The sequence below is a fragment of the Salvelinus fontinalis genome, unplaced genomic scaffold (assembly GCF_029448725.1).
Source record: "Salvelinus fontinalis isolate EN_2023a unplaced genomic scaffold, ASM2944872v1 scaffold_0123, whole genome shotgun sequence".
Taxonomy (NCBI): Eukaryota; Metazoa; Chordata; class Actinopteri; order Salmoniformes; family Salmonidae; genus Salvelinus; species Salvelinus fontinalis.
In genome coordinates, this window is record NW_026600332.1 from 230001 (window position 1) to 255000 (window position 25000).

At 47.6% G+C, this 25000-nt stretch overlaps 1 protein-coding gene across 1 annotated transcript in view; it reads right to left on the bottom strand.

Moving 5' to 3' along the window:
- Window positions 1-11953: 11953 nt before the first annotated feature.
- Window positions 11954-25000, bottom strand: part of zgc:174917 (uncharacterized protein LOC565650 homolog) — a 15806-nt gene continuing 2759 nt past the window's right edge. Inside the window, exons 2-6 of the mRNA XM_055912000.1 lie at window positions 24699-24996; window positions 23720-23811; window positions 22521-22660; window positions 18794-18898; window positions 11954-12417 (exon numbers count right to left, since the gene is read on the bottom strand). Coding sequence (XP_055767975.1) covers window positions 12340-12417; window positions 18794-18898; window positions 22521-22660; window positions 23720-23811; window positions 24699-24996 — 713 coding nt within the window. The 3' untranslated portion in view covers window positions 11954-12339. The remainder of the gene's footprint in view (window positions 12418-18793; window positions 18899-22520; window positions 22661-23719; window positions 23812-24698; window positions 24997-25000) is intronic.

Below are 25000 nucleotides of genomic sequence, written 5' to 3' on the forward strand. Positions count from 1 at the left end.
TGGTTGTCCTAACTCTGGGTGGATATTCTAACTCTGGGTGGATGTCCTAACTCTGGGTGGTTGTCCTGACTCTGGGTGGTTGTCCTAAATCTGGGTGGATATTCTAACTCTGGGTGGTTGTCCTAACTCTGGGTGGATATTCTAACTCTGGGTGGATATCCTAACTCTGGGTGGATATTCTAACTCTGGGTGGATATCCTAACTCTGGGAGGGTATTCTAACTCTGGGTGGATATCCTAACTCTGGGAGGGTATTCTAACTCTGGATGGATATCCTAACTCTGGGAGGGTATTCTAACTCTGGGTGGATATCCTAACTCTGGGAGGGTATTCTAACTCTGGGTGGGTATCCTAACTCTGGGTGGATATTCTAACTCTGGGTGGTTGTCCTAACTCTGGGTGGTTGTTCTAACTCTGGGTGGGTATCCTAACTCTGGGTGGTTGTCCTCTGGGTGGGTATTCTAACTCTGGGTGGTTGTCCTCTGGGTGGGTATTCTAACTCTGGGAGGATATTCTAACTCTGGGTGGGTATTCTAACTCTGGGTGGATATTCTAACTCTGGGTGGTTGTCCTCTGGGTGGGTATTCTAACTCTGGGAGGATATTCTAACTCTGGGTGGGTATCCTAACTCTGGGTGGGTATCCTAACTCTGGGTGGTTGTCCTCTGGGTGGGTATTCTAACTCTGGGTGGGTATTCTAACTCTGGGTGGATATTCTAACTCTGGGTGGGTATTCTAACTCTGGGTGGATATTCTAACTCTGGGTGGGTATTCTAACTCTGGGTGGGTGTCCTAACTCTGGGTGGGTATTCTAACTCTGGGTGGGTATCTTAACTCTGGGTGGGTATTCTAACTCTGGGTGGTTGTCCTAACTCTGGGTGGGTATTCTAACTCTGGGTGGGTATCTTAACTCTGGGTGGATATTCTAACTCTGGGTGGTTGTCCTAACTCTGGGTGGTTGTCCTAACTCTGGGTGGTTGTCCTAACTCTGGGTGGATGTCCTAACTCTGGGTGGATGTCCTAACTCTGGGTGGTTGTCCTAACTCTGGGTGGTTGTCCTAACTCTGGGTGGGTGTCCTAACTCTGGGTGGATGTCCTAACTCTGGGTGGTTGTCCTAACTCTGGGTGGTTGTCCTAACTCTGGGTGGGTATTCTAACTCTGGGTGGGTATTCTAACTCTGGGTGGTTGTCCTAACTCTGGGTGGGTGTCCTAACTCTGGGTGGATGTCCTAACTCTGGGTGGTTGTCCTAACTCTGGGTGGTTGTCCTAACTCTGGGTGGATATTCTAACTCTGGGTGGTTGTCCTAACTCTGGGTGGTTGTCCTAACTCTGGGTGGTTGTCCTAACTGCCCCACCACCACAGAGAGCACTGAAAAAAAATATGTAGTTGACAGCCAATGTTTACTTTTTTATTTGGGACCACAACAGTCAATTGTAAAACATTCTAACAGTATTTCTGATTGTATTCTCAACTCACCATCACATACTTTTAATGTGGGGCTATGACCGTCAATCACAAACTAGTCTGACATAATGTCTCAACTCACCACCGCTAATGAGATGGGTGTGGCTTAATTTATTTTATTTTTATTTTTTATTTCACCTTTATTTAACCAGGTAGGCTAGTTGAGAACAAGTTCTCATTTGCAACTGATACCTGGCCAAGATAAAGCATAGCAGTGTGAACAGACAACAACACAGAGTTACACATGGAGTAAACAATAAACAAGTCAATAACATGGTAGAAAAAAGAGAATCTATATACAATGTGTGCAAAAGGCATGAGGTAGGCAATAAATCGAGTAATTACAATTTAGCAGATTAATGCATGTCGCGTCGGAGCTTCTCAAAGTCAGGGGGTCGTGGTCGACAGTGAGCACCTCGTCACTTCTGTCACATCCAACCTGGATGGATGTTTGGTTTTAATACAGACGAGAGCTCTGAATCCAGCTTCACAGAGATATGAGCTGGTGAAGGGTACCATGAGTTTGAGGGTGCTTTCAAGACAACTTGGAACTCTGGGAAAAATATGACATAAAATAATGACGTCAGTGATCTTCAGGTCAGAAAGTCAACGCTTTATAAAGAGGCCCGAGTTCCAGAGATGGATGACTGTTCAAAAAGTTGCCAGTTGTCTTGAACTCAATGAAGTCAGAGATTTCAGTTTGCAAACAAAGTAAAACATATATATAAATCATTCAGTGAATAAAGCTGCATACACACATGGTCTCTTTGTTTCTTAAGGAAGGCAGCTCCAAAATGCAGGTGTTTCAGCCTGGCTCAGTGCTCTCTGTGGTGGCGGGGCAGCCTGGCTCAGTGCTCTCTGTGGAGGCGGGGCAGCCTGGCTCAGTGCTCTCTGTGGTGGTGGGGCAGCCTGGCTCAGTGCTCTCTGTGGAGGCGGGGCAGTCTGGCTCAGTGCTCTCTGTGGAGGCGGGGCAGCCTGGCTCAGTGCTCTCTGTGGAGGTGGGGCAGCCTGGCTCAGTGCTCTCTGTGGTGGTGGGGCAGCCTGGCTCAGTGCTCTCTGTGGAGGCGGGGCAGCCTGGCTCAGTGCTCTCTGTGGAGGTGGGGCAGCCTGGCTCAGTGCTCTCTGTGGAGGTGGGGCAGCCTGGCTCAGTGCTCTCTGTGTTGGTGGGGCAGCCTGGCTCAGTGCTCTCTGTGGAGGCGGGGCATCCTGGCTTAGTGCTCTCTGTGGTGGCGGGGCAGCCTGGCTCAGTGCTCTCTGTGGAGGCGGGGCAGCCTGGCTCAGTGCTCTCTGTGGAGGCGGGGCAGCCTGGCTCAGTGCTCTCTGTGGAGGTGGGGCAGCCTGGCTCAGTGCTCTCTGTGGAGGTGGGGCAGCCTGGCTCAGTGCTCTCTGTGGAGGCGGGGCAGCCTGGCTCAGTGCTCTCTGTGGAGGCGGGGCAGCCTGGCTCAGTGCTCTCTGTGGAGGTGGGGCAGCCTGGCTCAGTGCTCTCTGTGGTGGCGGGGCAGCCTGGCTCAGTGCTCTCTGTGGAGGCGGGGCAGCCTGGCTCAGTGCTCTCTGTGGAGGTGGGGCAGCCTGGCTCAGTGCTCTCTGTGGAGGTGGGGCAGCCTGGCTCAGTGCTCTCTGTGGAGGCGGGGCAGCCTGGCTCAGTGCTCTCTGTGGTGGTGGGGCAGCCTGGCTCAGTGCTCTCTGTGGTGGCGGGACAGCCTGGCTCAGTGCTCTCTGTGGAGGCGGGGCGGCCTGGCTCAGTGCTCTCTGTGGAGGCGGGGCAGCCTGGCTCAATGCTCTCTGTGGAGGTGGGGCAGCCTGGCTCAGTGCTCTCTGTGGAGGTGGGGCAGCCTGGCTCAGTGCTCTCTGTGGAGGTGGGGCATCCTGGCTCAGTGCTCTCTGTGGAAGTGGGGCAGCCTGGCTCAGTGCTCTCTGTGGAGGTGGGGCAGCCTGGCTCAGTGCTCTCTGTGGAGGTGGGGCAGCCTGGCTCAGTGCTCTCTGTGGAGGCGGGGCAGCCTGGCTCAGTGCTCTCTGTGGAGGTGGGGCAGCCTGGCTCAGTGCTCTCTGTGGAGGCGGGGCAGCCTGGCTCAGTGCTCTCTGTGGAGGCGGGGCAGCCTAGCTCAGTGCTCTCTGTGATGGGGCAGCCTGGCTCAGTGCTCTCTGTGGAGGTGGGGCAGCCTGGCTCAGTGCTCTCTGTGGTGGTGTTTCAGCCTGGCTCAGTGCTCTCTGTGGAGGAGGGGCAGACTGGCTCAGTGCTCTCTGTGGAGGCGGGGCAGCCTGGCTCAGTGCTCTCTGTGGAGGTGGGGCAGCCTGGCTCAGTGCTCTCTGTGGAGGTGGGGCAGCCTGGCTCAGTGCTCTCTGTGGAGGTGGGGCATCCTGGCTCAGTGCTCTCTGTGGAAGTGGGGCAGCCTGGCTCAGTGCTCTCTGTGGAGGCGGGGCAGCCTAGCTCAGTGCTCTCTGTGATGGGGCAGCCTGGCTCAGTGCTCTCTGTGGAGGTGGGGCAGCCTGGCTCAGTGCTCTCTGTGGTGGTGTTTCAGCCTGGCTCAGTGCTCTCTGTGGAGGCGGGGCAGACTGGCTCAGTGCTCTCTGTGGAGGCGGGGCAGCCTGGCTCAGTGCTCTCCTGGTGGCGGGGCAGCCTGGCTCAGTGCTCTCTGTGGAGGTGGGGCAGCCTGGCTCAGTGCTCTCTGTGGTGGTGTTTCAGCCTGGCTCAGTGCTCTCTGTGGAGGCGGGGCAGACTGGCTCAGTGCTCTCTGTGGAGGCGGGGCAGCCTGGCTCAGTGCTCTCCTGGTGGCGGGGCAGCCTAGCTCAGTGCTCTCTGTGGAGGTGGGGCAGACTAGCTCAGTGCTCTCTGTGGTGGTGGGGCAGCCTAGCTCAGTGCTCTCTGTGGAGGCGGGGCAGCCTGGCTCAGTGCTCTCTGTGGTGGGGCAGCCTGGCTCAGTGCTCTCTGTGGTGGGGCAGCCTGGCTCAGTGCTCTCTGTGGTGGGGCAGCCTGGCTCAGTGCTCTCTGTGGTGGTGGGGCAGCCTGGCTCAGTGCTCTCTGTGGTGGTGGGGCAGCCTGGCTCAGTGCTCTCTGTGGTGGTGGGGCAGCCTGGCTCAGTGCTCTCTGTGGTGGTGGGGCAGCCTGGCTCAGTGCTCTCTGTGGAGGCGGGGCAGCCTGGCTCAGTGCTCTCCTGGTGGCGGGGCAGCCTAGCTCAGTGCTCTCTGTGGAGGTGGGGCAGACTAGCTCAGTGCTCTCTGTGGTGGTGGGGCAGCCTAGCTCAGTGCTCTCTGTGGAGGCGGGGCAGCCTGGCTCAGTGCTCTCTGTGGTGGGGCAGCCTGGCTCAGTGCTCTCTGTGGTGGGGCAGCCTGGCTCAGTGCTCTCTGTGGTGGGGCAGCCTGGCTCAGTGCTCTCTGTGGCGGGGCAGCCTGGCTCAGTGCTCTCTGTGGTGGCGGGGCAGCCTGGCTCAGTGCTCTCTGTGGTGGTGGGGCAGCCTGGCTCAGTGCTCTCTGTGGTGGTGGGGCAGCCTGGCTCAGTGCTCTCTGTGGAGGTGGGGCGAGCCTGGCTCAGTGCTCTCTGTGGAGGCGGGGCGAGCCAGCAGAAAATACGTAGCGTTGCGCCGTGATTGGCTCAGTTTTCTGTCACTCACAGGGACACTACGTCATCGCCAAGTTTAAGTTATTAGTAAGGGTGGACATCCAAAATTTCAGCCCTTTGGGTCTTGCCATAGAGTTATATTACAAGTACCCTTCCAAGAAGGTCATTGGCCACAGATAAAATGACATCAAATCACATTATATCTACCTTACCTTTGATTGGACCCATCTTAGTTTCAAAATCTTAGCTGGCAGTCATCATCATGAATCAAGTTGACATTCAACTAGCAAATCCTTTTTAATCCTTGTCACATGAAGAGAAATAATAAAGATGAATTATAGATAAAACGCACCGGTGCTCATCGGCCATTGGACATAAAGATTACACAACAAGTTGGAAATCACAAATTCAACAATGAGTGGTTTGGAAGGAATCGGTGGCTAACTGCCAGCGCTGCAAAACAACCACTCACGCCTGCTGTTCAATGGAGTGGCTGGGAGTTTCTCCCGACTTCCAGAAATCCACAGAATGACAGACTTTTGATGACAAAGTCTCATGACAACATTTGCCCACAAGGGACCGTTGCACCACCTTCACAAGGTGAGTCCAGAATGTATTTCATGATGCTGCATAAATGATGTAATATGCCAGGGAGATATGTATACTGTAGCTAAGAAAGTAATAGTAAGCTTCCTTTCCTCTTGACCGTAGCCACTGCCCAAGCCTGAAGCAGGGTTGTCTCTATAGGTCTGGTCTCTAACGGTCTGGTCTCTATAGGTCTGGTCTCTATAGGTCTGGTCTCTATAGGTGTAGTGGCTTCTTTTCCTCTTGACCGTAGCCACTGCCCAAGCCTGAAGCAGGGTTGTTTCGTACGCATACAGTCCACACTCAACGTTTCCAAACGGCCAAACATTCAATGACTTCCAGGGATATGGTGCTACAAAAATGTTTATTCTTCTTATATCTAACAAGGAAATTATTCTCCAATCAACTTAAAGCATAGATTACTTGATATGGAAAATACATAATATGATCTGTATGTCTGTCTGTCTGTCTGTATGTCTGTATGTCTGTCTGTCTGTCTGTCTGTCTGTCTGTATGTCTGTATGTCTGTATGGTCAAAAAACTATACCGCTCCCGCATCTAGCAAGGACTCCTCCCCACGAAGAACCAACTTCCTGCCTTTATCCTAATACACTTAACACAGTACAATGAATGGGCAAGAGGGGGGGCCAAACACTAAGTTACACTAACAACAAATGAATACATCTCAATCAGGTAAATATACATTTTAAAGGTACCTAATATGTCACCATATACATCAATATTTAATATATTTACATAAATGTACATGGAGCTCAATATGTTCTGTCTTTTATACAAATATGTCCACTTCGGCTCTAACACTAAATGTAGTGTAGTAAGCTATTAGTAGCCCGTGTGCCTCACCCTAATCATTTGGTCTATTTTCACCAACACGTTACTGCAAACACATCGTCTGTGGCCGGTGTGTGCTTGTTTGCCAACTTTTTCTGTACAGCTTTGACAGTGCTTCTGATAGTAGTGGTGGCGCCTGGCACGTGCAAATTCAGCACACACAACATTCTATAATAGAATTGTGTTATTTGACGTGTCAAATTAAACGGTGTTCAATGTGCCTCACTGAGGTCAAATGACCCTTTGACCTCAATATCAATTTTCTTTGCTTTTGGGAGCCAGAGAGAGAACCGTTAAGGTTAGAAGCACAATTTCACCTCAGGAACAATCCTAAGGTCCTCCCGATCTGTGCAAGCCTAACATTGACCTTGTGGCATTAACCCTTCACAGTTAATAATTTAGTCTATTTACCCCTCTTAATGTCAAATACTGTTCTAACTTGGTGGTGCACATGTAGCCTATAGCCTGTTTTAGAGAAATGTCATCGTTGAATATTGTAAGAGCTTTCATTGTCTGTTTAAATGCCCCCTTTATTTATCCTACGGTTCTGACTTGGTGTACAGGGAGAACACTGTAAGAACGGCCCATGTTCTGAATTCTGTCCCTATACATTTCAAAAGTGCTGAACAAATAGTTATACTACGTCCGTCCAGCCCTGTGCAACTCTTTCATGGACTTTCTGACAGGCTGCCCCCAGGTGGTGAAGGTAGGAAACAACATCTCCACCCCACTGATCCTCAACACTGGGGCCCCACAAGGGTGCGTTCTCAGCCCTCTCCTGTACTCCCTGTTCACTCACGACTGCGTGGCCATGCACGCCTCCAACTCAATCATCAAGTTTGCAGACGACACGACAGTTGTAGGATTGATTACCTACGACAATGACAGCCGTCAAGGAGGAGGTGAGGGCCCTCGGAGTGTGGTGTCAGGAAAATAACCTCTCACTCAACGTCAACAAAACAAAGGAGATGATTGTGGACTTCAGGAAACAGCAGAGGGAACACCCCCCTATCCACATCGACGGGACAATAGTGGAGTAGGTGGAAAGTTTTAAGTTCCTTGGTGTACACATCACAGACAAACTGAATTGGTCCACCCACATACAGAGTGGTGAAGAAGGCGCAACAGCACCTCTTCAACCTCAGGAGGCTGAAGAAATTCGGCTTCACCTAAAACACTCACAAACTTCTACAGATGCACAATCGAGAGCATCCTGTCGGGCTGTATCACCGCCTGGTACGGCAACTGCTCCGCCCACAACCGTAAGGCTCCCCAGAGGGTAGTGAGGTCTGCACAACGCATCACTGGGGACAAACTACCTGCCCTCCAGGACACCTACACCACCCGATGTCACAGGAAGGCCATAAAGATCATCAAGGACAACAACCACCCGAGCCACTGCCTGTTCACCCCACTATCATCCAGAAGGTGAGGTCAGTACAGGTGCATCAAAGCAGGAACCGAGAGACTGAAAAACAGCTTCTATCTCAAGGCCATCAGACTGTTAAACAGCCACCACTAACATTTAGTGGCCACTGCCAACATACTGACTCAACTCCAGCCACTTTAATAATGGGAATTGATGGAAATAGATCATAAAATGTATCACTACCCACTTTAAACAATGCCACTTAATATATTGTATATGTATATACTGTATACTCTATACCATCTACTGCATCTTGCCTATGCCGTTCGTTCATATATTTATATGTACATATTCTTATTCCATCCCCTTACATTTGTGTGTATAAGGTAGGAGTTGTGGAATTGTTAAGTTACTAGTGAGATATTACTACACTGTCGGAACTAGAAGAACAAGGATTGACACACTACACACTCATTAACATCTGCTAACCATGTGTATGTGACAAATAAAATGTGCTTTGATTTGATTTGTCATGGAAAGAGCAGGTGTTCTTAATATTTTGTCTACTCAGTGTATGTGATGTATTGTCATCAAGGGTTACTTTTTATTGGTAACATTTGCCTACATTAGGAAGTCCCTTGGTGAAGTCCACAGGACTGAACATTAGGAAATCCAACATCCATGTCTCTATCACTGACACATACAGATCAATGGTAATGCTACAATTCACTGGAAAAGGCACACCGGGAAATTATCCTGGAGGTGTGCCTTATTGGGGGCGTGGCTTTTCAAATTGTTATTTTTGGCCACCCGTGAGAGGCAGTGTTGTAACAATTTAACTGGTCTATACTTGCGCTAATTACAGTTAGATAATGTCTGCTGCCAGGTCTGATGTTTTAAATGTTTACATAAGAGCATGTAGCAATGAAGACTTGTAAGTGTAGTTTGTCCTTAACCCAACATTGACCTTGTCAAGAAATACAGACCTCTTGGTGTAGTGGTTAAAACTACTATATGAGTTGTTATTGCATAACACCATTGGTGTCAACTATAAACACTTCCTGGTTAAACTACTACATGAGGTCTTATTGCATAACACCATTGGTGTCAACTATAAACACTTCCTGGTTAAAACTACTATATGAGGTGTTATTGCATAACACTGACAAAGTGTAACAGCATCAGCACTGAGTACAGTGTTAATTTAACACTCAAAAGTTTGGACCCGTATAGACACTGGCCCAATGACACTGTTAGTGTTGATGTGAAACCTTTATTTAACTCGGCGAGTCAGGTAAGAACACATTCTTATTTACAATGACGGCCTACACCGGCCAAACCCGGACGACGCTGGGCCAATTGTGCGCCGCCCTCTGGGACTCCCAATCACGTCCGGATGTGATACAGCCTGGATTCAAACCAGGGACTGTAGTGACGCCTCTTGCAGTGCCTTAGACCGCTGCGCCACTCGGGATTGATTTAACACGGAAGAATTTGTTGGGCGCTTATATTGAACTGTCACTAAGTTTGATCATATTTATTTTAGTTAAAATTAATGTGAAAACTTTAGTAAGTTGTTTATTATTTCATCGTTACAATATTTAGAAATAATTTCCTTCATTTCAAGCCCTATCTGAAAAGATCTATGATTTCCATAATATTTGTACAATGTACATCAGTAATTTCTAACTATTTTTTATCAGTAAGTGAATTTCCAGACCTTTCTAAGGCTATGCAGCATTACCCGTTATTGTTTGTATCCTACTCATGGAAAATAAAGATGTTTGGGTATGTTATTTAGGCGGATATCTACATTTTGCCATTTCATTCAACTGGTTAAATCCCAATCCAGGAATTTTTTACAAGTGAAAAATAGTTTGTTGTGACTTACAAAGTAAGGCCCACCAAGTTCCACAGAGATGCCAGTGTATAGTGAGATGGTTTATTCAACACGTAAATCACAAGAAGACACATTAAGATCTAATATAGCATGATGTCCTAGATACATTAGTTTACATGTTCATACAGCATGTCATTTGTCCTCCAAAATAACAGGTCAGCTCAGGTCAGCTTCAGAGTGGTCTCCTGCCCTATGGGCCGTTCTGGTTCACTGTACAGAAACAGGAGATGGACTCCTGCCCTAAGGGCCGTTCTGGTTCACTGTACAGAAACAGGAGATGGACTCCTGCCCTAAGGGCCGTTCTGGTTCACTCTACAGAAACAGGAGATGGACTCCTGCCCTATGGGCCGTTCTGGTTCACTGTACAGAAACAGGAGATGGACTCCTGCCCTATGGGCCGTTCAGGTTCACTCTACAGAAACAGGAGATGGACTCCTGCCCTATGGGCCGTTCTGGTTCACTGTACAGAAACAGGAGATGGACTCCTGCCCTACGGGCCGTTCTGGTGAGGGGGATGATGAGGGGGAAAGTTAGATGCACACATCATGACCCGAAAACATGCTAACCTCTCACCATTAAAATAACAGGGGAGGTTAGCATTTTATATCATACCCCCAAGACATGCTAACCTCTCACCATTACAATAACGGGGGAGGTTAGCATTTCATATCCCCAAGACATGCTAACCTCTCACCATTACAATAACAGGAGAGATTAGCATTTTATATCATATCCCCAAGACATGCTAACCTCTCACCATTACAATAACAGGGGAGGTTAGCATTTTATATCCCTAAGTCATGCTAACCTCTCACCATTACAATAACAGGAGAGATTAGCATTTTATATCATATCCCCAAGTCATGCTAACCTCTCACCATTACAATGACAGGGGAGGTTAGCATTTTATATCGTATCCCCAAGACATGCTAACCTCTCACCATTACAATAACAGGGGAGGTTAGCATTTTATATCATACCCCCAAGACATGCTAACCCCTCACCATTACAATAACAGGAGAGATTAGCATTTTATATCATATCCCCAAGACATGCTAATCTCTCACCATTACAATAACAGGAGAGGTTATCATTTTATATCCCCAAGACATGCTAACCTCTCACCATTACAATAACAGGAGAGGTTATCATTTTATATCCCCAAGACATGCTAACCTCTCACCATTACAATAACAGGGGAGGTTAGCATTTTATATCCCCAAGACATGCCAACCTCTCACCATTACAATAACAGGAGAGGTTAGCATTTCATATCCCCAAGACATGCTAACCTCTCACCATTACAATAACAGGAGAGGTTATTATTTTATATCCCCAAGACATGCTAACCTCTCACCATTACAATAACAGGGGAGGTTAGCATTTTAAATCCCCAAGACATGCTAACCTCTCACCATTACAATAACAGGGGAGGTTAGCATTTTAAATCCCCAAGACATGCTAACCTCTCACCATTACAATAACAGGGGAGGTTAGCATTTTAAATCCCCAAGACATGCTAACCTCTCACCATTACAATAACAGGGGAGGTTAGCATTTCATATCAAGACATGCTAATCTCTCACCATTACAATAACAGGGGAGGTTAACATTTCATATATGTGCTGGACTACAGAGCCAAAACAACAAAACGTGTCACTGTACCAATACTGTTGGAGCTCACTGTATAAATTCACAAGTAAGAAAAAGTGAAATAGTGGCGGCACAGCAGTAAGTCATCAAGGTGACCACAGCAGTAAGTCATCAAGGTGACCACAGCAGTAAGTCATCAAGGTGACCACAGCAGTAAGTCATCAAGGTGACCACAGCAGTAAGTCATCAAGGTGACCACAGCAGTAAGTCATCAAGGTGACCACAGCAGTAAGTCATCAAGGTGACCACAGCAGTAAGTCATCAAGGTGACCACAGCAGTAAGTCATCAAGGTGACCACAGCAGTAAGTCATCAAGGTGACCACAGCAGTAAGTCATCAAGGTGACCACAGCAGTAAGTCATCAAGGTGACCACAGCAGTAAGTCATCAAGGTGACCACAGCAGTAAGTCATCAAGGTGACCACAGCAGTAAGTCATCAACACAGCAGTAAGTCATCAAGGTGACCACAGCAGTAAGTCATCAAGGTGACCACAGCAGTAAGTCATCAAGGTGACCACAGCAGTAAGTCATCAAGGTGACCACAGCAGTAAGTCATCAAGGTGACCACAGCAGTAAGTCATCAAGGTGACCACAGCAGTAAGTCATCAAGGTGACCACAGCAGTAAGTCATCAAGGTGACCACAGCAGTAAGTCATCAAGGTGACCACAGCAGTAAGTCATCAAGGTGACCACAGCAGTAAGTCATCAAGGTGACCACAGCAGTAAGTCATCAAGGTGAACACAGCAGTAAGTCATCAAGGTGACCACAGCAGTAAGTCATCAAGGTGACCACAGCAGTAAGTCATCAAGGTGACCACAGCAGTAAGTCATCAAGGTGAACACAGCAGTAAGTCATCAAGGTGAACACAGCATCATTAGGATCCTCTAAGTAGCAGACAGTAATACAATAATGCGATCGGTATGGATATGGTTGGAGTTGTGGTGTAAGGCTCATCATAGCTAGGTGGAGAAGTGACTGAACTGGTCTGATCCACTGGCCATCACTGTAGCATGGAAACGTCTGGGGCGGTCTGGGTCCTGCAGAGAGAGAGAGAGAAACCCAGCGGTCACCTATTCATTGAGTCTGATCTCTGCAAAAGCACTGGAATTGAGTTTCCATCTCTTTCCAAAGGCATAATAAGGGAACAGGCCTCCAATTAGACAGATAACTGTTTCTGTATGATAAGTTGGATTAAGGAATAAAGACAGACACCAATGTTAAGTTCAATAGCCTTGTTAAGCATTGTACAAATCCCTACGCCTGGAGTCTGGGGAACAGTCCAACTAGTCGATTACCTATCAACTAGACTCCGTAACATCATCCTTTTCAATAGAAAGTGTAAACATAACGGCATAACATTGAGTTCTTAACAGTCAAGTCATAACAATTGAAAAGCATGACATTTTCTTTTTACTTCAGCTGTCATCTTCCTTTTTTATTTCTTTTTTAATTAACAGACAACAAGTTAAGTCTCTTGCTTACAGAGTAAGCCTGTCCGGTGGCTTGCACAGCCGACCCACCCGTGAGTAAGTATTGGCTCTGACAGGGGTAGGATTAGGGCCACGAGCTGGAGAGTTTGGTGGGGTAGAAGCTTCACCTTCAGTTGGCTCATGTCTCAATACTGCACCCCTTACCCTTAGGCCTGGACTGTGATCCAGCTCATCTAGGTGAGTGTATGGCATGTTCTGGTTTGTCTGCTCTGCTACGCGCAGATCCACCCGATTGCGACGATAGAGGGAGCCACCAACATCCACCAGGTAAGAACGTGGTGCAACTCTCTGTAGGCATGTGCCCAGCCTCCAAAGTCCTGTGTGGTCTCCCGGCAGCGGTTTCATCCTTATAGTTTCACCCACCTCCAGCTCTGGTAGGTCTCGAGCAGTCCGGTCGTAGAAGCACTTAGCGAGCTGCTTTCTGTGACGCAGTTTGTCCGTGACGCCAACCATGACGCAAGGCTCAAGTAGCTTGTTAGCTACGGGGATAGTAGTCTTCAGACGTCTGGACAGAAGGCGTTGTGCTGGGCTGCTGTCCATGTTTTCGGTGGGTGTGTTCCTGCACTGTAAGATCGCTTTCCATGGGTCGTTGCTGTCGCGCAAGGCCCTGCTTAACAGGTTTTTTGCAATCTTGACAGCTGATTCTGCCTTGCCATTTGCTTTTGGGTGTCTTGGAGAGGAGGTCACGTGGTCAAACTCCCATTCTGAGGCGAAACGCTTGAACTGTGCAGTGAATTGTGGGCCATTGTCCGTGATTACCTTGTCAGGCTGACCTTGCCTTGCAAACTGCGCCTTGCAGCGCTTTATGACCGTCTCTGCAGACAAGTCAGGGAGCAGTTCAATTTCCCAAAAGTCAGAGTAATGATCAACGAGGAGAAGATAGTCCTTTTGTCTGTGGCTGAATAAGTCCATGCTGATGATTTGCCAGGCCCTTGTGGGCAGTTCGTGTGACATCATGGTTTCCTTTTGCTGTTCATGAGCGTACTCGTTGCATGTGGTACAGTTGCTGACAAAGTCTTTAATTTCTGCTTGCATGTTTGGCCAGTATAATGTTTCACGAGCCTGACGGTAGCATGCGTCACCTCCAACGTGACTGGAGTGTATGCGGGTAAGCATCTCTGGACGTAGTGATTTGGGAATAATGACCTTCTGACCTCTGAACAAGACGCCATTTTGCACACTGATCTCATCTCGAAAGGTCCAGTATTCTCTCACTGTGAAAGGTGTCTCCTCTTTCAGATATGGCCAACCTGCGAGAGCCATGGACTTCAGTGACTGTAGGTGTTCGTCCTTGTCAGTATGTTGCCTGATCTGGGCTAGGCGGTGATCTGTCACGTTTAAGTAGTCTGCCTGATTGATCTGTTGAACATCTTGTTGTTCCTGCTGTAGCGAACAGATGGCCTGCCGCTGATAGGCAGTGCCTCTACCTGTACATTGTGCTGTTGCCCTGCTCAGTGTGTCGCTGATGTACATCTCAGGTCCTGGCTTGTAAATGACCTTCAGGCTGTAGTTTTGCAGAGTCAGGAGCATACTTTGAAGCCTCTTGGGCGCGTTGAGGAGAGATTTACTGAATATGGCAATGAGTGGTTTACGGTCAGTTTCAGCGGTGACCAGCTCTCGACCATATAAGTAGTGATGGAATCGCTGGCAGGAGAAGACGATGCTGAGGCACTCTTTCTCAATTTGTGCATAGTTTTGTTCGGTGGGGGTGAGCGCTCGAGGCAAACGCAACGCATAAGGCAGCATAAGGCAGCATCCAAGTCCCCTTTGGCTAGAGTCGCTCTGGATTGTGACAGGCTTCGTGACGTCGTAGTAGCGCAACACTGGCATGGATGAAGCCAGAGATTTCATCTCCTGCACTGCGGCCTCGTGCTTGGGTAGCCAGTGCCATGGTGTGTCTTTGTCCAGCAACCGGCGCAGAAGCTCACAGACTGCTGATAGGTGTGGCATGAACTTTGCAAGATAGTTTGCAAAGCCGATGAGACGCTGTACTCCTTTTGCATCAGACGGGTTTGGCATGTCGAGGATCACTTGGACCTTGTCTGGGTCCGGCTTCAGGCCTTTTGCCGAGAGAATGTGGCCATGGAAGTGGACGTCTTTCACCTTGAACTGCAGCTTCTTCAGGCCAAGACGAAGCTTAACTGATCGGCAGCGCTCCATCAGTGCCAGGAGCTTCACATCGTGGTCGCGTTCTGCTTCTTCGTCTGTTTCACCACAGCCTACGATCAGGATATCATCGGCGATGGGTTCAATGCCCTTGAGCCCAGCCAGTAACTCGTGCTGCTTGCGTTGGTATACCTCAGGCGCCACTGAGACACCAAACGGGAGCTTGAGCCAGCGTTTCCGACCCCAGGGGGTCCAGAAGGTAGTCATGAAGCTGCTTTCTTCGTCCAGCTTGCATTGAAGGAATGCATCTCGGGCATCCACCAAGGTGAAAATCCTGGCCTTGGGAAGCTTATAGAGGACATCCTCTAGTGTCGGGCATGATGTAGTGGGATCGTTTCAGTGCTTGGTTCAGATGCTTTGGGTCGATGCAGACCCTCAGCTTCTCTGTTTTTTTCACTACGACCACATTGCTGATCCAGTCAGTTGGTTCAGTCACAGATGTCATGTGGCCATCGGCCTCATACTTGTCCAGCTGGGCCTTCACAGCCACTTTCATTGCAATAGGCACATTGCGAGGAGCACACTGGACTGGAGTAATGCTCTCATCCACTTCAAAGTGTACCTCCCCAGGCACTGATTCAACGGGCATGTTGAATACATCGTCATATCTGCTGAGTAGTTGTTCTTTGGACAGGGGTCCATGCTGGACATGATCCACAATGTGCAGGTCATTTGGTACAGTGAACTGCATCAGTCCTAGAGACATATCAACAGTAGTTCTCACCTGTATAGGGTAGGCACAGGTAGAGACATATCTACAGTAGTTCTCACCAGGATAGGATAGATACAGGTAGAGACATATCTACAGTAGTTCTCACCTGTATAGGGTAGATACAGGTAGAGACATATCTACAGTAGTTCTCACCTGTATAGGGTAGATACAGGTAGAGACATATCTACAGTAGTTCTCACCTGTATAGGGTAGGCACAGGTAGAGACATATCTACAGTAGTTCTCACCAGGATAGGGTAGATACAGGTAGAGACATATCTACAGTAGTTCTCACCTGTATAGGGTAGGCACAGGTAGAGACATATCTACAGTAGTTCTCACCTGTATAGGGTAGACACAGGTAGAGACATATCTACAGTAGTTCTCACCTGTATAGGGTAGATACAGGTAGAGACATATCTACAGTAGTTCTCACCTGTATAGGGTAGATACAGGTAGGGACATATCTACAGTAGTTCTCACCTGTATAGGGTAGGCACAGGTAGGGACATATCTACAGTAGTTCTCACCAGGATAGGGTAGATACTGGTAGAGACATATCTACAGTAGTTCTCACCTGTATAGGGTAGATACAGGTAGAGACATATCTACAGTAGTTCTCACCTGTATAGGGTAGGTGGAGACATATCTACAGTAGTTCTCACCTGTATAGGGTAGATACAGGTAGAGACATATCTACAGTAGTTCTCACCTGTATAGGGTAGATACAGGTAGAGACATATCTACAGTAGTTCTCACCAGGATAGGGTAGATACAGGTAGAGACATATCTACAGTAGTTCTCACCTGTATAGGGTAGATACAGGTAGAGACATATCTACAGTAGTTCTCACCTGTATAGGGTAGACACAGGTAGAGACATATCTACAGTAGTTCTCACCTGTATAGGGTAGATACAGGTAGGGACGTATCTACAGTAGTTCTCACCTGTATAGGGTAGATACATGTAGAGACATATCTACAGTAGTTCTCACCTGTATAGGGTAGATACAGGTAGAGACATATCTACAGTAGTTCTCACCTGTATAGGGTAGATACAGGTAGAGACATATCTACAGTAGTTCTCACCTGTATAGGTTAGATACAGGTAGATACAGGTAGATACATGTAGAGACATATCTACAGTAGTTCTCACCTGTATAGGGTAGATACAGATAGAGATATCTACAGTAGATCTCACCTGTATAGGGTAGATACAGGTAGGGACGTATCTACAGTAGTTCTCACCTGTATAGGGTAGGCACAGGTAGATACAGGTAGAGACATATCTACAGTAGTACTCACCTGTATAGGGTAGATACAGGTAGGGACGTATCTACAGTAGTTCTCACCTGTATAGGGAAGGAGCAGGTAGAGACATATCTACAGTAGTTCTCACCTGTATAGGGTAGATACAGGTAGAGACATATCTACAGTAGTTCTCACCTGTATAGGGTAGATACAGGTAGAGACATATCTACAGTAGTTCTCACCTGTATAGGGTAGATACAGGTAGAGACATATCTACAGTAGTTCTCACCTGTATAGGGTAGACACAGGTAGATACAGGTAGAGACATATCTACAGTAGTTCTCACCTGTATAGGGTAGATACAGGTAGAGACATATCTACAGTAGTTCTCACCTGTATAGGGTAGGCACAGGTAGAGACATATCTACAGTAGTTCTCACCTGTATAGGGTAGATACAGGTAGAGACATATCTACAGTAGTTCTCACCTGTATAGGGTAGGCACAGGTAGGGACATATCTACAGTAGTTCTCACCTGTATAGGGTAGACACAGGTAGAGACATATCTACAGTAGTTCTCACCTGTATAGGGTAGATACAGGTAGAGACATATCTACAGTAGTTCTCACCTGTATAGGGTAGATACAGGTAGAGACATATCTACAGTAGTTCTCACCTGTATAGGGTAGATACAGGTAGAGACATATCTACAGTAGTTCTCACCTGTATAGGGTAGATACAGGTAGAGACATATCTACAGTAGTACTCACCTGTATAGGGTAGATACAGGTAGAGACATATCTACAGTAGTTCTCACCTGTATAGAGTAGATACAGGTAGAGACATATCTACAGTAGTTCTCACCTGTATAGGGTAGATACAGGTAGAGACATATCTACAGTAGTTCTCACCTGTATAGGGTAGGCACAGGTAGATACATATCTACAGTAGTTCTCACCTGTATAGAGTAGATACAGGTAGAGACATATCTACAGTAGTTCTCACCTGTATAGGGTAGGCACAGGTAGGGACATATCTACAGTAGTTCTCACCTGTATAGGGTAGACACAGGTAGAGACATATCTACAGTAGTTCTCACCTGTATAGGGTAGACACAGGTAGAGACATATCTACAGTAGTTCTCACCTGTATAGGGTAGATACAGGTAGAGACATATCTACAGTAGTTCTCACCTGTATAGGGTAGATACAGGTAGATACAGGTAGAGACATATCTACAGTAGTTCTCACCTGTATAGGGTAGATACAGGTAGATACAGGTAGAGACATATCTACAGTAGTTCTCACCTGTATAGGGTAGACACAGGTAGAGACATATCTACAGTAGTTCTCACCTGTATAGGGTAGATACAGGTAGATACAGGTAGAGACATATCTTCAGTAGTTCTCACCTGTATAGGGTAGATACAGGTAGATACAGGTAGAGACATATCTACAGTAGTTCTCACCTGTATAGGGTAGATACAGGTAGAGACATATCTACAGTAGTTCTCACCTGTATAGGGTAGACACAGGTAGAGACATATCTACAGTAGTTCTCACCTGTATAGGGTAGATACAGGTAGAGACATATCTACAGTAGTACTCACCTGTATAGGGTAGATACAGGTAGAGACATATCTACAGTAGTTCTCACCTGTATAGGGTAGATACAGGTAGAGACATATCTACAGTAGTTCTCACCTGTATAGGGTAGATACAGGTAGAGACATATCTACAGTAGTTCTCACCTGTATAGGGTAGATACAGGTAGAGACATATCTACAGTAGTTCTCACCTGTATAGGGTAGGCACAGGTAGGGACGTATCGGATCACGAAGCCACAGCGTCTCTTCTGTGATGTGTTGGGGTCACTGGCGTGGACCAGGAACCCATCATGGATCTGATTGGTTAACATCAACATCAAGTCACAATCCCAAATGGAAACTTAATTCTTATTATTTGTGCAGCACTATTAGTGAGAAACATAATATAGTTGTAGAAGAATAGAGAATGCCCAGTGTATTTTCCTGTAATACTTCATGTCCAGTAGGACTTGGGATGGGGAGCTCCCTGTAATACTTCATGTCCAGTAGGACTTGGGATGGGGAGCTTCCTGTAATACTTCATGTCCAGTAGGACTTAGGATGGGAAGCTTCCTGTAATACTTCATGTCCAGTAGGACTTGGGATGGGGAGCTTCCTGTAATACTTCATGTCCAGTAGGACTTGGGATGGGAAGCTTCCTGTAATACTTCATGTCCAGTAGGACTTGGGATGGGGAGCTTCCTGTAATACTTCATGTCCAGTAGGACTTGGGATGGGAAGCTTCCTGTAATACTTCATGTCCAGTAGGACTTGGGATGGGAAGCTCCCTGTAATACTTCATGTCCAGTAGGACTTGGGATGGGGAGCTTCCTGTAATACTTCATGTCCAGTAGGACTTGGGATGGGGAGCTCCCTGTAATACTTCATGTCCAGTAGGACTTGGGATGGGGAGCTCCCTGTAATACAGAATGTCCAGTAGGACTTGGGATGGGGAGCTCCCTGTAATACAGAATGTCCAGTAGGACTTGGGATGGGGAGCTCCCTGTAATACAGAATGTCCAGTAGGACTTGGGATGGGGAGCTCCCTGTAATACAGAATGTCCAGTAGGACTTGGGATGGGTAGCTCCCTGTAATACAGAAAGTCCAGTAGGACTTGGGATGGGAGCTCCCTGTAATACAGAATGTCCAGTAGAACTTGGGATGGGGAGCTCCCTGTAATACAGAATGTCCAGTAGGACTTGGGATGGGTAGCTCCCTGTAATACAGAAAGTCCAGTAGGACTTGGGATGGGAGCTCCCTGTAATACAGAATGCCCAGTAGGACTTGGGATGGGGAGCTCCCTGTAATACAGACTGTCCAGTAGGACTTGGGATGGGGAGCTCCCTGTAATACAGAATGTCCAGTAGGACTTGGGATGGGGAGCTCCCTGTAATACAGAATGTCCAGTAGGACTTGGGATGGGGAGCTCCCTGTAAAACAGAATGTCCAGTAGGACTTGGGATGGGGAGCTTCCTGTAATACTTCATGTCCAGTAGGACTTGGGATGGGGAGCTCCCTGTAATACAGAATGTCCAGTAGGACTTGGGATGGGAGCTCCCTGTAATAGAGAATGTCCAGTAGGACTTGGGATGGGGAGCTCCCTGTAATACAGAATGTCCAGTAGGACTTGGGATGGGGAGCTCCCTGTAATACAGAATGTCCAGTAGGACTTGGGACGGGAAGCTCCCTGTAATACAGAATGTCCAGTAGGACTTGGGATGGGGAGCTCCCTGTAATACAGAATGTCCAGTAGGACTCGGGATGGGGAGCTCCCTGTAATACAGAATGTCCAGTAGGACTTGGGATGGGGAGCTCCCTGTAATACAGACTGTCCAGTAGGACTTGGGATGGGGAGCTCCCTGTAATACAGAATGTCCAGTAGGATTAGGGATGGGGAGCTCCCTGTAATACAGAATGTCCAGTAGAACTTGGGATGGGAAGCTCTCTGTAATACAGAATGTCCAGTAGGACTTGGGATGGGGAGCTCCCTGTAATACAGAATGTCCAGTAGGACTTGGGATGGGGAGCTCCCTGTAATACAGAATGTCCAGTAGGACTTGGGATGGGGAGCTCCCTGTAATACAGACTGTCCAGTAGGACTTGGGATGGGGAGCACCCTGTAATACAGAATGTCCAGTAGGACTTGGGATGGGGAGCTCCCTGTAATACAGAATGTCCAGTAGGACTTGGGACGGGAAGCTCCCTGTAATACAGACTGTCCAGTAGGACTTGGGATGGGGAGCTCCCTGTAATACAGAATGTCCAGTAGGACTTACGATGGGGAGCTCCCTGTAATACAGAATGTCCAGTAGGACTTGGGACGGGAAGCTCCCTGTAATACAGAATGTCCAGTAGGACTTGGGATGGGGAGCTCCCTGTAATACAGAATGTCCAGTAGGACTTACGATGGGGAGCTCCCTGTAATACAGAATGTCCAGTAGGACTTGGGACGGGAAGCTCCCTGTAATACAGAATGTCCAGTAGGACTTGGGATGGGGAGCTCCCTGTAATACAGAATGTCCAGTAGGACTTGGGATGGGGAGCTCCCTGTAATACAGAATGTCCAGTAGGACTTGGGATGGGAAGCTCCCTGTAATACAGAATGTCCAGTAGGACTTGGGATGGGGAGCTCCGGGTAATACAGAATGTCCAGTAGGACTTGGGATGGGGAGCTCCCTGTAATACAGAATGTCCAGTAGGACTTGGGATGGGGAGCTCCTCCCTGTAATACAGAATGTCCAGTAGGAGTTGGGATGGGAAGCTCTCTGTAATACAGACTGTCCAGTAGGACTTGGGACGGGGAGCTCCCTGTAATACAGAATGTCCAGAAGGACTTGGGATGGGAAGCTCCCTGTAATACAGAATGTCCAGTAGGACTTGGGATGGGGAGCTCCCTGTAATACAGAATGTCCAGTAGGACTTGGGATGGGTAGCTCCCTGTAATACAGAATGTCCAGTAGGACTTGGGATGGGGAGCTCCCTGTAATACAGAATGTCCAGTAGGACTTGGGATGGGGAGCTCCCTGTAATACAGAATGTCCAGTAGGACTTGGGATGGGTAGCTCCCTGTAATACAGAAAGTCCAGTAGGACTTGGGATGGGAGCTCCCTGTAATACAGAATGTCCAGTAGAACTTGGGATGGGGAGCTCCCTGTAATACAGAATGTCCAGTAGGACTTGGGATGGGTAGCTCCCTGTAATACAGAAAGTCCAGTAGGACTTGGGATGGGAGCTCCCTGTAATACAGAATGCCCAGTAGGACTTGGGATGGGGAGCTCCCTGTAATACAGACTGTCCAGTAGGACTTGGGATGGGGAGCTCCCTGTAATACAGAATGTCCAGTAGGACTTGGGATGGGGAGCTCCCTGTAATACAGACTGTCCAGTAGGACTTGGGATGGGGAGCTCCCTGTAATACAGAATGTCCAGTAGGACTTGGGATGGGGAGCTCCCTGTAATACAGAATGTCCAGTAGGACTTTGGATGGGGAACTCCCTGTAATACAGACTGTCCAATAGGACTTGGGATGGGGAGCTCCCTGTAATAAAGACTGTCCAGTAGGACTTGGGATGGGGAGCTCCCTGTAATACAGAATGTCCAGTAGGACTTGGGATGGGGAGCTCCCTGTAATACAGAATGTCCAGTAGGACTTGGGATGGGGAGCTCCCTGTAATACAGAATGTCCAGTAGGACTTGGGATTGGGAGCTCCCTGTAATACAGAATGTCCAGTAGGACTTGGGATGGGGAGCTCCGGGTAATACAGAATGTCCAGTAGGACTTGGGATGGGGAGCTCCCTGTAATACAGAATGTCCAGTAGGTCTTGGGATGGGGAGCTCCCTGTAATACAGACTGTCCAGTAGGATGCTGACATTTGTTGTTCTTAAAAAAAAAAATGTGATGACAAAAAAAAAAACAGTAGTGGGACTGAGTGACTTACAGACATCTGCCCAGCCAGCAGGGGGCAGAGTAGAGCGCTGTCTGTTTGCACCAGCTCCTCAGGGATCTCCTGGTTGACTGACAGCATGTTTCCTTGGCGGGTGGCGAGTTGGTGGGGCAGCATGCCCGAGCAGTGGCTTCCTGGAGGAGGAGGGGGAGAGGAGGGGAGAGGAGAGTGAACACTTTACTAACCACTCAGACTGTAGTCGTCTGTATGTCTATTAAAGAACAGCTTATTACAGTCATTTACTGCAGTCATTTCATGCTAGAATGACAGAGAGGTTTTCAGAACATTAACTGAACCTGGATAAATGCAGCTACATATTTTGAGGAGACATTTAAGTATTTATTTATCTAGCTGTGGCACTGTCACGATAATTATGTTCTCAGTGTTCATAAACCCAATTGAATTGATTACTCAGCCTGATACCCAGAATTTGCAGGAAACTGGTTGAAATGAATCAGGCGGAGGCCCAGCTACAATTGTCAGAAATGGTTATTTAGAGAGCTCTGCTTATCATTTCCGGTGCATTGGTCTATATACCTCACATTTCGTCATAAACGTCCCTCCTCCTCTCAGAAACAATGGCAACATAGTTCACAAGTCTTCTCCTATGCATACATTGCTTATCACATTCTGCAACACAATCTACTACAAGCCCAAGGTCTCCCCCCTCCCTGGGTGGGGAGACTTCCATCCCTGTTATACAATCTACTACAAGCCCAAGGTCTCTCCTCCCTGGGTGGGGAGACTTCCATCCCTGTTATACAATCTACTACAAGCCCAAGGTCTCTCCTCCCTGGGTGGGGAGACTTCCATCCCTGTTATACAATCTACTACAAGCCCAAGGTCTCTCCTCCCTGGGTGGGGAGACTTCCATCCCTGTTATACAATCTACTACAAGCCCAAGGTATCTCTCCTCCCTGGGTGGGGAGACTTCCATCCCTGATATCAGTTCCACAGTGGTCACAAGTTGTCTGCCACAGTTCCTTGCCTACCAACAGTCCCTCTTTCTTATGGACAAGCATTCTTCATCAGACAGGATATAATTCTGTTAGTTATATTTTTACGTTAAATGTATACCACATTTAGTCATTATTCATAAAAATCCCATAACAGGCACCAATTAGAACTGAACTGTGCGTTTCTGGAAACTAAATGATTTGGTGAGTTTTAGGTGGTCAGGGGAGCTGCAGTACCTGGGATGACCTTCAAGGCTCCGTTTTCTGCCAGTGAGTCGTCTAGAGCCAGCCACACAGACAGGACTGGACCCCCAGCTATTCCCCAGTACCTGGAGGAATCAGACAGCTGCTGAGTAAATTCTAGTTATTACTCAAAACGCTTACTCCATGTAGAAGTGTAGCAGTTGTAGTAGTAGTAGTAGTAGTAGTGTAGTACTGTAGTAGTAGTAGTAATATAGTACTGTAGTAGTAGTAGTAATATAGTACTGTAGTAGTAGTAGTAGTAACAGTAGTAGTAACAGTAGTAGCAGTAGTAGCAGTAGTAGTAGCAGTAGTAGTACTGTAGTAGCAGTAGTGGTACTGTAGTAGTAGTAGTAGTAGTAGTAGTAGTAGTAGTACTGTAGTAGTAGTAGTAGTACTGTAGTAGCAGTGTAGTAGTTCTAGTAGTAGCAGTACTGTAGTAGTAGTAGTAGTAGTGTAGTTCTGTAGTAGCAGTGTAGTAGTTCTAGTAGTAGCAGTACTGTAGTAGTACTGTAGTACTGTAGTAGTAGTGGTACTGTGGTACTGTAGTAGTAGGACAGGTATTGTGATAGCAGTAGTAGTAATAGTAGTAGTAGTACTGTAGTAGTACTGTACTAGTAGGACTGGCATTGTAGTAGTATTGTGGTAGTAGTAGTAGTAGGAGTAGTATTGTGGTAGTAGTAATAGTAGTAGTAGCAGCAGGAATTAGTATTATTGTAGTAGTATTGTGGTAGTAGTAGCTGTAGTATTGCAGTAGTAGTAGTAGTAGTAGTAGTAGTAGGAGCAGCAGTAGTGGTGTAGCAGTAGTAATATTGTAGTACTACTGTAGTAGCTGTAGTGACAGTACTAGAAGCAGTATTGATAGCGGTAGCAGTACGGTAGTAGTATTTTACTATGTTTGAGGTACTTTGTAACTGACAGTAGTATTAGTATTGTAACAGTAGTGTAGCTGTAGAAGTATTAGTAATGTACTCACCTCATATCCTGGTGCCAGGCCACGAAGGGCAGCCCAGTCTCACTCTGTTGGTCCTTCTCTGATGACCTCACTTCCTCCTCACTGGTCAGAGCGATGGCATCATTTCCTGCCTGTGTGGCTGTGTTGTGGGGTGTGGGGGTTGTTGGGTACTTGCAGATGAAGCGTGAGTCTAGCAGGATGACATCAGAGCCCAGGATGGACTGTACCACCTGTAGGATGTGGGGGTGTTTGGCCAGGCTCATCACCCAGGGGTACTGCAGGTGCACGTTGTGGAGACTGTACTGGGTATACTCCTCACCTGA